Source organism: Budorcas taxicolor, chromosome 5 (assembly GCF_023091745.1).
Source record: "Budorcas taxicolor isolate Tak-1 chromosome 5, Takin1.1, whole genome shotgun sequence".
NCBI lineage: Eukaryota > Metazoa > Chordata > Mammalia > Artiodactyla > Bovidae > Budorcas > Budorcas taxicolor.
In genome coordinates, this window is record NC_068914.1 from 153,075,645 (window position 1) to 153,087,787 (window position 12,143).

The window sequence follows — 12,143 nt, forward strand, 5'->3', positions numbered from 1 at the left end:
CCGCAGGTCTGCTCTGTGCAGATCACCCTGAGGCCTCCCACAAGATGCTCTGACCAGGGCCTTCTCCCCTTCTGGCCCTACAATACTTGGTTTGTGTTGCTTTCTGGTGGCCTCTACCTGGCCCTGTCTGGGACTGCAGCCAATGTGGTCACGTCCCCTCCCCACGGCAGTATTCCAAGTTCCTTAAAATCCAGGACGGCTTCACTTACCCCTCTCTGGCCCCTGCAGTGCCTCTCAGGCCCAGGGAAGGAGTTGTATAAATGCTTATTGGTCTGAGCTCACTGCTGAGACGGCTGCTTCAGTGGGGGCCTGTATGGAAAGCAGGCCCAGTGCCTGGCACATAGTGGATGCCCACCAAGTCCCTGCCTTATCTCTTTGGCCCAGGGGCAGGGTCACAGAGTCAGTGCTGCCCGAGCATTTATGTGAAGATGGGAAGGGTCCTAGAGAACAGACCCCTGCAACCTGGCCTCAGCTCACCAGGGACACAGCATATTTTGACGCCCAGCTTCTCCTGGTCCCAGTCTTCGGTAGTGTGGGACCAACTGCTCCCCCGACAGGCACCACTGGGGCAATGTGGAGGTTCCTGCTCCTTCATCCAAACTCTCCTCTTCTCCATGATGTGCAGCCCCATGCTGCCTCCCCCATGGATGACAGGGGAGGGTTCACGGTGTGTCGGGCCTGGGGCGGGGGGCTTTACACACTTTGCCATATGTGCCTCAGATAGATACAGTGCCCAGACGCACTCAGCGTTTGCTGTGGGTCACACATATATGTGCTTAGTTGCTCAGTTGTGTCCGACTCTTTGTGACTCCATGGACTGTAGCCCGCCAGGCTCCTCTGTCCATGTGGATTCTGCAGGCAAGAATACTGGAGTGGGTTGCCATGCCCTCCTCCAGGGGATCTTCCCAACTCAGGGATTGAACCCAGGTCTCCCACACTGCAGGTGGATTCTTTATTGTCTGAGCCACCAGGGAAGCTCATGTATAAGATGAGAGAAATGGGACCAAAGTATTGACTCCAAAGCCCAAGATTGTTTGTTTGTTTTTTTTTATAGTTGTTTTAGAGTGTTATGTTAATTTCTACTGTACAACAAAGTGACATAGTTATACTCTTTTTCAAAAGCAAACAACTCACTTAAAAATAATTTTTCTTTGTCTTTTTTGGCTGTGCTGAGGCTGTTGCTGCATGGACTTTTCTCTAGTTGCAGAGAGTGGGGGCTAGTCTCTAGTTGCAGCGTGCAGGCTTCGCATCGTGGTGGCGTCTCTTGTGGAACATGGGCTCCAGAACGTGTGGGCCTCCGTAGTGTCAGCATGTGGCTTCCAGGCTCTAGAGCCCAAGCCCAGTAGTTGTGGTGCACGGGCTTAGCTGCTCTGCAGCATGCGGGATCTCCCTAGATCAGGGATCGGGTCCACGTCTCTTGCATTGGCAGTAGATTCTTTACCCTTGAGCCACCAGGGAAGCCCTCCCTATATACATATATTCATATTCTTTTCCATTCTGGCTTATCAAAAGATCTTCAATACAGTTTTTCTTGTGTTATACAGTAGGACTTTGTTGTTTATTCTATACACAATAATTTGCCTCTGCTAATTCCAAACTGCCAATCCTGCCCTCCCCACCTCCCTCTCCCCTTGGCAACCACAGATCATGCCAGTGAGCCTGTTTCTGTTTTGCAGATATGTTCATTTGTGTCATACTTTAGATTCCACACATAAATGATATCATGTATTATCTGTCTTTCTCTTTCTGACCTACTTCGCCTAGTATGATAATGACTAGTTCTATCCACGTTGCTGTAAGTGGTGTTATTTCATTCTTTTTTAATGGCTGAGTAATATTCCACTGGAGAAGGCAATGGCACCCCACTCCAGTACTCTTGCCTGGAAAATCCCATGGATGGAGGAGCCTGGTAGGCTGCGGTCCATGGGGTCACTAAGAGTCGGACACGACTGAGCAACTTCACTTTCTTTTTTCACTTTCATGCGTTGGAGAAGGCAATGGCAACCCACTCCAGCGCTCTTGCCTGGAGAATCCCAGGGACGGCAGAGCCTGGTGGGCTGCCGTCTATGGGTTCGCACAGAGTCGGACACGACTGAAGCGACTTAGCAGGAATATTCCATTGTGTGTATGTACGTGTATGTTCCTTGTTCAAGTCTCGGATCAGGTGCTCTGTCTGAGATGCTTTTCCTAAATACTCACCCCACCCCTGGGTTGGTGATGTTTCCTTTCTGGGCTTGGTCGTTCTGCTACTCTTCATTGGGTCATGCTCAGTTGTTGCCATCTTCCCTTAAAAAACATGAGCTCCTTGCAGGCAGGAGATGCACCTACTTTATCTCCATACCTCCAGCCCCTAGCCCAGGGCCTGACACAAAGGAGGAGCTCAGCTCAGTGGCTGGTTGACCAGTGGATATATGGATGCTTGAGGGCCTACAAGAAACATGTGGAGGGTGGGTAGGTCAGTGGGTAGATGATGAATGAATGATGGATGACAGATGTGTGAAAGGGTAATGGATAAATGATATATGCTGGACAAATGAGAAAAAGATGTCAGATGGATGACAGATGGGTGGGTGGTTGGATGGATGGGTGATAAATGGAACAGATGATGGGTTCTGGATAGACATCACATGAATGGGTCAATGTTGTAGAATATGCATGATGGATGGTGAATGAATGTTGGCAGATGGGTAGATGGATGTTGGATGGATTAAGGAAGAATACATAGATACAGGATGGATGAATAGGTGATGAGTTAATTGAGGATGGATATATTGGGATAATAGATGTTGGATAGATGAGTAGGTAGATGATGTAGAATAGATTTTGGATGGTGGATGGATATATGGACCAATTGATGTTGGATTCTAGATGGACGTTAGATGGATGGATGATGAATGGATGGATAAGAAGTTGGATAGATGGATAGAACCTGGGAAGGGAAATACCATAATCGCAGCTGTGTTCTTTCTTATCTCCAGTTCCAATCAAAGGAGCCTGAGAAATCAGAACGAAGCAGAGGCCAAGACTCACTGACTGATCAGAAGCAGGCCGACTCGGTAGTTGGGTCATTGGGTCATGGGTGTGGGTCATAGGGAGGGGAAGGGAAGGGAAATCAGGTAGGAGGTGGGCTGAGGTCCTGAGATGAGCTCTGGAGTCATCCAGACCAAGGCTGGCTCTGTCCTGGGGTCACTGAGAAGAGGGGCACTAGAGGAGCTGGGCAGCAGGGCTACCTTCTGGCTTGGAGATCTGGGTGGGTGGACAGGCCTGGGGTCAGAAGCCCAGGCCTCTGCTTTCAACTTGCTAGGATGCCCTGAAAAGGTCACTGCCCTTCCCTGGGCAAATGGCAGTTTGACTCTGATAGTCTCGGAAGGCAAGGTCCTCCTGGGTCTGGAGGGCTGGCCACCCTGGGAGAAAGGGTAGGCTCCCAGGAGCTGGAGCCAGAGAGGCACTGAGGAGGGCCATGGAGGTGCAGAAGTCAGCTGGGCCTGGAGGATCTCCAGGGTCCTGGGCGGGAGAGATGTATGCAAGTGGTGGGACCCGCCAAGGCTGCTGGGAAGCCTGGCTGCAGCTGGAGCACACGCTCTGCCCCGCCCCTCCCCACGACCTGCCAAACAGACTGTTCTCATCACCCTCAGCCTCCAGAGCGGTGAGGTCAGAGCCGAGGGCCTGGGGCAGGGGGAGGCGGGAGAGGGAGACCAGGCTGCTTGGGGCCAGTGCTTCTCTAATCCTGTTGTTCTGCTGTTTCTCATGCTGCCTCCTGAAAAGCCGGGTGTGACGGGGTGAGGGGTTGTCTGTCTGGCCTTGCTCCTAGCCTGAGCTGGGGGGATTCTGCCCGACCTGAGGGGTTGTCTGTCTGGCCTTGCTCCTAGCCTGAGCTGGGGGGATTCTGCCCGACCTCTGACTGTTGGGCAGAGGAGGAAACGAGGGGCAGGATAGTCATCCTAGATCATATAGCCCACCGGTGGCGGGGCTCAAATTAGGACCCGGGACTCAGAACCCCTCACCCAGGCCTCTCCCTGCTCCCCCCGCAACACCGCTTCCCAGCTCTGCCCTGATTGTCTTCGTGGCCTCACAGAGTAGAGGCAGCATGCTAACTGCTGAGTGGGCCGTCTGTGAAATGGGAGGTGATGGCGACTGGTCACTAAAGGTGCTTCCAGTTCTCCCAGGGACTCTGGCAGCTTTGCTCTTCCTCTTTCTGTGTTATGTCTTCACATTTCCTGGGGCCAGGGTTTTGCGAACAAAGAGGAAATAGAAATACAGGGGTCCCCCTCGAGGCTCCATGAAATGGGCCTGCCCCAGCAACCCAGAAAACCTCTCAGTCCACCCCCAGGAAGCGTAGACTGGACAGAATGACAACTGCGTCATTCATTCATTCATTCACTCACATACTTAGTGAGCACCTTCTATATGCCTGGGTGTAGGCCAGAGGTGAACTGGAGTGCCATTATGGAGCCCATGGTCTAGTGGTCAGGGCTGTGATGGGGATGTGGTGCAGGGTCGGGGCCGTCCTTACCCCCAGCATCCTTTGGACCTGTGCTTTGATGCTTCATGTCCCACATCCAGAGAATCTCTGGATGCTGGGGACTTGGGTCACCTGGGTTCTGTCCTGCCTGTGCCAGTAACCTCCTCTGTGACTTTGGGCAAATGCCTCTGCTTCATGGAGGCCTCATTTTCCCCAACAAGTGAAGGTGAAAGTCGTTCACTCGTGTCCAACTCTTTGAGACCCCCATGGACTATACAGTCCATGGCATTCTCCAGGCCAGAATACTGGAATGGGTAGCCATTCCCTTCTCCAGGGGATCTTCCCAACCCAGCGATCGAACCCAGGTCTCCTGCATTGCTGGTGGATTCTTTACCAGCTGAGCCACCAGGGAATCCCCAAACAAGGATGACTCCAAAGAGGGTGCACTTGGGGGCTCTGCTGGGTATGACTGTAGATGTCTGGGACTCATTCCTCTTACAAAGCTAAGGAGAGTAGGCAGACGGGGGACTCGGGATTAGGGGACACTTGGGTGACCCCTTGGCTCCAGAGGATTGTTGCCATGGGGAAGAGGGACCCAGAGTTTTTCCATCTTTAGATATTTCAAGAGAGGCTGGAAATACGTAGTTATGTGTTAACCTCTTGATTATTTAACACTGGAACCTAATGCAAAATAATCTGAAAACCCTATGTGGGCTGAACACACATCTGTGGTCTGCATTTGCCTCCCGCTGGCTCCCTGGGGTCCAACTTGAGGGTGAAGAGCTGCACGTTCCCAAGGGTGCTAAGCCCCCAGAGCCCTGCCAATACCGCACGGGTGAGCGAGTTCACAAGCTCTTTTCTCGGCAGTTCTGGGATGGAGGAAGATGGCAACTCTGGGCCTTTGAGGTGGGCGTGGCAGCACGGGCAGGGGAGGCTGTCATCAGGGACTCCCCCATCCCACCAAAGGGACCTGGGGGCCAACACTGGACCCTGTTTGACAGGCAGACAAGAGGCCAGCGGAGGGCAAGGCTGAGAGCCCACTCAAGGGCCGACTGGTGACCTCATGGCGGATGCCCGGGGACCGTCCCACGCTGTTCAATCCGTTCCTGCTGTCTCTGGGGGTCCTCAGGTGGCAAAGGGTAGGCTGGTTCCAGTGGGGTGGGAGGGGCGAGGGTGGGAGAGAGATGGGGAGGGGAGGGAGGAGGCTGATGTTAGGCAGAGAAAAACCAGTAGGGGCTGACAGGGAGTGATGTGGGACCCACACTTGAGAAAGGAGAGCTGGAAGCAGAGCCCTGAGCTCCCATGGTCTCTGCGATGAGAGGCCTGTCCCACCTGCAGGACCGGGCTGGGGCCGCTTTCAGCTTGCAGGGTGAAGGGTGATGGAATAATCCACACAGCTGAAGATCCCAATCAGCATATAGGCCAAGGGGAGCCAGGCTGGGAGGGGGGAAGGGGGAGAGGGAGAGAGGGCCTGCGAGGGGCTCTGGGATTGCAAAGTGTGTCTCAGACCTGGGCCTGAGCCAGTTGCACAAACATCTGGCATTACGTAACCCATCCTCTACCCAGAGAGGGCTGTAAACACTCAGGCCTCTGGTTCAGAGTTTCCTCAAGAGCGAGGAGAGGGGAGGGGAGGCAGCTGAAACTTGCTCTCTCTGGCCCCGTGGTGGAGGGAGCAGGCCTGGCCACCTCCAGGGGCCACAGGCTGGCTTGTGGGCTCTATTCTCTCAGTGACAGGCTGGTTCTTGTACTCTGATAAGCTGGGGGTCTAGCTCTAAGCTGGGCACATTAGACGCTGTAATTAGACAGAGTGTAAACTCAGGGAGGTGAGGTGGACTTGCCCAAGGGTGCATGACTAGGGTTTAGAAGAGCCAGCCACTTGCTGATTTTCCTCATTTCTTGATGCGAGCATGGCTGCAGCCAAACTCACCAAGCCTCAGTTGCCACATCTGTCTAATGGGAAAAAAAAAAATATGCCGATGATCAGGGCTGCGGGGAGGACTGGCTCAGAGAGATCAGGATGTACAGAGGTGTGAGGAGGTGGGGTGGGGGGCAGTGTCCAAACACTAACTTTCCCATCTGCTGCTGCTTTTTATTTTTAGTATTTAAAAAATATATATCTTGGCTCAGTTTATTTATTTTTGTTTATTTTTTTGCCACATGGCATGTGGGATCTTAGTTCCCCAACTAGGGATCAAACCTCTGCCCCCTGCAGGGGAAGTGTGGAGTCATAACTACTGGACCACTGGGGAAGTTCCCCATCCACTTCTTAATTTCCTCTCTGCTGCTCTATGGGGGTTAAGGCACAAAGATAACGAAGCAAACGTGGTTATCTAGGCAGGGTGGTATCTTTAAGCCAGGGGCGGGAATTACCTTATCAGCCTAACTAAAGGTCACTAACACACAGTAGTTCCAGCGGGAGGGAGCAGGTAAGTCCTTGGTGGGAGAGAAATGGGGAAATGGACTCTGGGATGCTGCCGGTGACGATAACCAGCATTTATTGTGCACCTACTATGTGCTCGGCTCTGTGTTCAGTGAGTGGCACACCTGATTGCATTGAATCCTCGCCCTTGGGTGTAACAGGTATGGTTCACATTGTCCATTTCATAGATGAAGGAATGAAACTCACTTGTTCTAGGTCACACATAGGGGAGAGCTAGGATTTGAAGCTTGCTCTAGCCAACCTCAGAGCCCACCCTGTCCCTACCACCTCCGTGCATCCACGTCTCCTTGCAGAGTCCTTGCAGCTCCAAGAGGCTCCGCAGATTTTCCCCATTGGACAGATACGGCAATTGAGGCTCAATGAACTGGCTCAGTGAACTCTTCTCTCATCCAGGGATGAGGAAAATCAGGAGCTGAGAGACAGAACTGCTAGTGGAACCATCCAGACAGTTACTCAGAGCAGCTTTAAACATCTCTCAGGCTGGATAATGAAATTAGTCCAAGGTCAAGAGCCAGGAAACCTAAGGCTTGAGTTCTGGTCTCTGCTCCTAACTGGTGTGGCTTTGGGCCGTTGTCTCCCTTCTCTGAGCCTCATATTGTTATCCTCAATAGAAGAATGGTCTGAAACTGGATAACCCCAAAGTTTGGCGGCTCTGTTTAAGAAGTCACTCCTGGGTCCCTAAAGCTGTACCATCCCTCTGACCAGGGCAAGTTGCAGTAAGGGAGTCATTGTTGCTTCACTTGTTCATTCACTCACTGGACCAACATTTGTGAAAAACCTGATATGGGCTGAGGCCCTGGGCTTTACATGATATAGACGAAAACCACTCTTCCTGCCCACAGGGAGCTCACAGTTGGTAAGGATACTGACATAGAACTGGTCAGGACACAGTGTGGTCATCTCTTGAGTTGTAGAGTATACAGATGCAGGGAGCTCCGGACAAGGAAATTCTAAGTCTGTGCTGGGGGCACTCTGGCTTCATTTGGATTGAGACTTGAAGGGTGAGGAGGAATTTTCCAGGCAAACATTTGGAGGGAGGGGAGGGAGAGAGTGAGTGTGTGTGTGTGTGTTGGGGCATAAGAGGACAGGAAGGGAAGTGTTCCAGACACAGCACAGAACAACATGTGCCAATAGGGAGGCACAGGGGACCTGGCTTATTCTGGGACGTCCTGGTGCTTGTGCAGCCCTAGCACGTGAAATGTGTGCGTGTCTAATGATGGACAGCAGGCAGGGGCCATATGATAATGAACACTGACTACAAGAATGCACCTCTCAGCAGTGGAGAAGTGTTGAAGAACTTTGGGCAGGGGAGTGTTCTAATCACTGTGTTGAGGGTACTGGAAGAGAGTCCCGGGGGCCAGGAAACCAGCAAGGAGGCTGGTACTGTCAGGTGCCCAGTGCCCATGCCACTGGGCAAGGGTGGTAGCTGAGGTCTTCTGTTTGTTCACTCACTCTCCCAAGGACCAAATAAATGCCTGCGTGAGGTACAGGGGTAGGGTGTAGGGTGAGAACACTGCTCAGCAATGCCAAAGGCCAGTGTCTAGGAGGACTTATCCATGGTCTTATTTCTCAGGGTGGAGAGAATTCCAGTGGGAAATGCTGGGAAAACTTCAGCTCCCTGGACCTCCACTTCTTTATCTGTGAAATGGGGATAGTAATTATAATCATGACAGAAATAATTTCTGAACCCCAAAGTGAGATGGCAGAATCACTGAGATGGTAGTTATTCTAATCCCCCTATGCCCCTATCTAAGGAGAACTAACTAGGGATAAAGGGGGTGTTCTAGGTGCTTTACTTAAACACTTAATCCTTACAGCAGCCTGTGAGATCATAGCATCATCTCATTTTACAGAAGGTGAAGTTGAGGCACAGAGAGGTTAAGTACTTTGCTTAAGGTAACACAGGGTTTGAGTCACAATGCTCCATAAGCCATTCCAAGCACTTAACAACAAATTCCATCACAGTCCCTCCTCAGCTGTAGGCTTAGAGGAGCTCCTGCAGGCAAAGAACCTCTTAAAAACCACAAAGTGCTTTGGGAAAGAGAAACAGTATAGTCCACACCCAAGAACACAAAATGAGGTTCTTAAGCAGAGAAAGACTCCCTGTGAGGAGGGGGCATTTAAATGCGAAGGCCCTATGATTCTAGAACTTACTTTGCGCTTAGATTGTGCTAAGTTGCTTGACTCTTTGTGACGCTGTGAACTGTAACCTTTCAGGCTCCTCTGTTCATGGAATTCTCCAGGCAAGAATACTGGAGTGGGTTGCCATGCCCTCCTCCAGGGGATCGTCCCAACCCAGGAATGGAACCCGTGTCTCTTGTGTCTCCTGCGTTGGCAAGCGGGTTCTTAACCACTAGAGCCCACTCTTACTTGTTACGAATCCCCGCCTCTTCCTGTGTGATCTTGGGCAAGTTGGCTCACCTCTCTCAGCCTTCATTTTCTCATTAGTAAAATGGAGGCAAGGACACCCCCTTGTCGGGTCTGTGGTTAAGGACGAAAGTCCATTACATAGGTAATGAACCGGGCTGGGCGAGTGGGACACGCTGAGTTGGTAGTATTGGGTGCTTTGCCCGCGTCGTCACCAAATCGAGAGGCAGAGCCCTAATGGACCCATCGCTCCCGTCTGGCGCCGGGCGACTGGGTCGGGGGAACCGCTGCTGGGCGACGAGGGTGCCACACCCCGTTGCCCCCACCCCGCACTCCCCCGCAGCGGCCGGACGGAGTCACCTGCACGCTGGGCCCTTCCTTCCTCCCAGCGCGCCCCCGGGGCCAGAGCCCGGCCCGCCTTCCGCTCTCTCCGCCCCCTCCGCTCCCTCCGCCCCCATCAGCCCCGCCGGGGACCGCCCCCGCTCGCCCGTCCCGTCGCAAGAGGCCCCGCCTCCGGGCCTCTCCCGCCCTCCCATTGGCCCGCCCGCTGCCCCCGCCGCTGTTTGTCCCGGCTACCCCGCCGCCCATTGGCCATTCCGGATCCTCCCAGGAAGTTTGAAAAAAAAAAAAAAAAGTTTTATGGGCGGATGGAAGGGGCCGGGGCAGCTCCGGGGAAGGGAAGGGCCGGGAGGAGCGGCGGCTGGCGGCCGAGAGGGGCGGCGGCGGCGGCGGCGGCGGGATTCCCGCTCCGCTGAGCCCGGCCCGAGAGCCTTTTCCACCTTCCTGCCTCCTGCTCTCGCCGCCCCTGGGTGCCGACATGACGGTGAGTGCTCCCCCCCACGCCGGGGGTGCAGCCCTTCTGCACCCCCAGGCCGGGAGGAGAGCGACAGCCAGAGCCGGAGCCGCGCCGCTCCCCTCTGGGCAACCCCCTCCTCACTTCCCGGAGGCGCGAAGAGGTCTCGGCCGGAAGAAGGGTGACCCCGGCTGCACGGGCCGGCTGTCCTGCCTCACCTCCCGGCCTCACCTTTCCGAGCCAGGAGCCCGGGCAACCCCCACCCAGAGAAGATGGGAACTCTCGCTCTCAGGCACCACCCCCTAACTTTTGCGGGTCTAATCATGGACAGATTCGGGGTGGCCCTTTCCCCTTCTCTTCTCCAGCTCCCCTTAGTGAAAACCTGATCTGATTCCCCCAAGTTGCGCCAGGTCCTTAAGGGTCTCCCAGGGTTCTGGGTGGCGGGAGGAGCGGAGATGGGCCTGGCCTGGGTCTGGGTCTCGCTGGTGCGGGTCTGGGAAGCCTGTCCGCCCTTGTGGGCGCTGGGCGCAGGTTGGCTGGGTGAAAAGGGGCCTCTGGAGCCCATCCTGGGACTTCTGAAGTAGCAGGATACCGTGCTTCCTGGACTTGCCACTTCGCGGTGGCTCTGGGACCTTGGGTGGGGCAAGCCAGAGATTGGGAGTGAGGAACACGGTGGCAGGGATTTGTCTTTCTCTTGGGGATGAGCCATACCCAACCTCTATCAGTACTTGTACCTTAATTATCATATTGGGTCTCTTAGCTGAGTTCACCAATAGCCCCGTTCCGCAATGTAATAAACTGAGGCTTGGGGAGGGGCGTCCGTGAGTTGCCAGAGGTTACCCTGAGTGTAAGGGAAGGAGTAGACCTTTTCCAGGTCACTCTGGCCCCTTGACTGTGATGTTCTGGAAGGGAGGGGCAGGACTGCTTTTGGTTTCTGGCAGGCGCCTTAGGGAGTCTCTGACAGCCTGGTGAGGAGAGTTGGGAGTTGAGCAGCGTGGGTGTGCGCAGGGCCCCTGCCTCCTAAGTGTGATGACCTGCTCACTGCCTGGACTTCCTCAGCCTCTGCACATCCTGCCACCTCTCTACTGGCCCTTCCTGTTGTCAGCAGCCTCCCCTCCCCTGTCTGGGAGTAGAGAGGGATGTGGGGGGAGGAGCTGAGTCAGTGTCTTCCACCCCACCCCCCCATCCCCGCCTTAGGCTAGTGGAGAATGGTTGCATTGCCTACGGGGTGCCTGCCTGCCAGGCCCTGAAACTGGGTGCTGTCACATTACCAGCTTCGATCCCTGCAGGTTGATGGTAACTCCCGGTCTAACCGATGAGGACTCCGATGAGTTCACACTGTAGGTAGTGAACTTAGGTGCCCTGGGTGACACGGCCGGCCTTGGCTAAGCCAGAATTTGTAACTTGGTCTGTCCCAGTGTTGTCTCAGGATCAGATAAATGTACATAGTTGCCTTTCCTGGGGAAGCACATGCTGAACTTGGGTAAGGCTGCCAGAAGCAACATGTGGGGGCCCATCCCTGCTGGTGGGAAGAGGCTCCCTGAGGGAAATGACCTCCTGGGACTATAGGACTTTGTCAAATGGAGAGGGATGGGAGGGAAGGTGGGGGTACAGTGTGGACCAAGGCTGGTGGCCATATTTGGGGAATGAAATGGTGAAAACATAGAAAAAGGACTTGGGAAGGAGGGCCTTAGAGGCCAGGAAGAGCAGCTTGGGCTTGTTCAGGGGCACTGGGGAGCCATGAAAGGTTATGGAGCAGAGAGGAGGTTCGTAATGACCTTTGACAGTGTTTACCGGATTCATCCTGGCTGCTCTCAGACCTGAGCCCATTCCAGGCTGGTGTCCTGCCCATTGCTTCTTCACATCCTCTTCCTCTCTCCTGGCCCCATCTCCCTGACTTCGATCTCAGAAATCTGAACGAGCAAGTGACAAAGGTACTATGAACGTGTAAATGCTTAGAGGCTTCAGGAAGCTGGGCATGGAGTCAGGCTCTGCTCCACCTCCTTTTGCCTTAGCCGGGTGCAGCCTTGCCCCTGGAGCTTCATCCCCAGCCGCTGCCTGGCATCAAATTATATACCTGC

The 12,143-nt window shown here is 54.1% G+C and overlaps 1 protein-coding gene across 1 annotated transcript in view; it reads left to right on the forward strand.

Moving 5' to 3' along the window:
* The window catches only part of TRIOBP (TRIO and F-actin binding protein), a 56,951-nt gene that overhangs the window by 22,459 nt on the left and 22,349 nt on the right, over nucleotides 1-12,143 (forward strand). Inside the window, exons 8-9 of the mRNA XM_052639761.1 lie at nucleotides 2,979-3,056; nucleotides 5,464-5,601. Of these exons, the coding sequence (XP_052495721.1) occupies nucleotides 2,979-3,056; nucleotides 5,464-5,601 (216 nt within the window). The remainder of the gene's footprint in view (nucleotides 1-2,978; nucleotides 3,057-5,463; nucleotides 5,602-12,143) is intronic.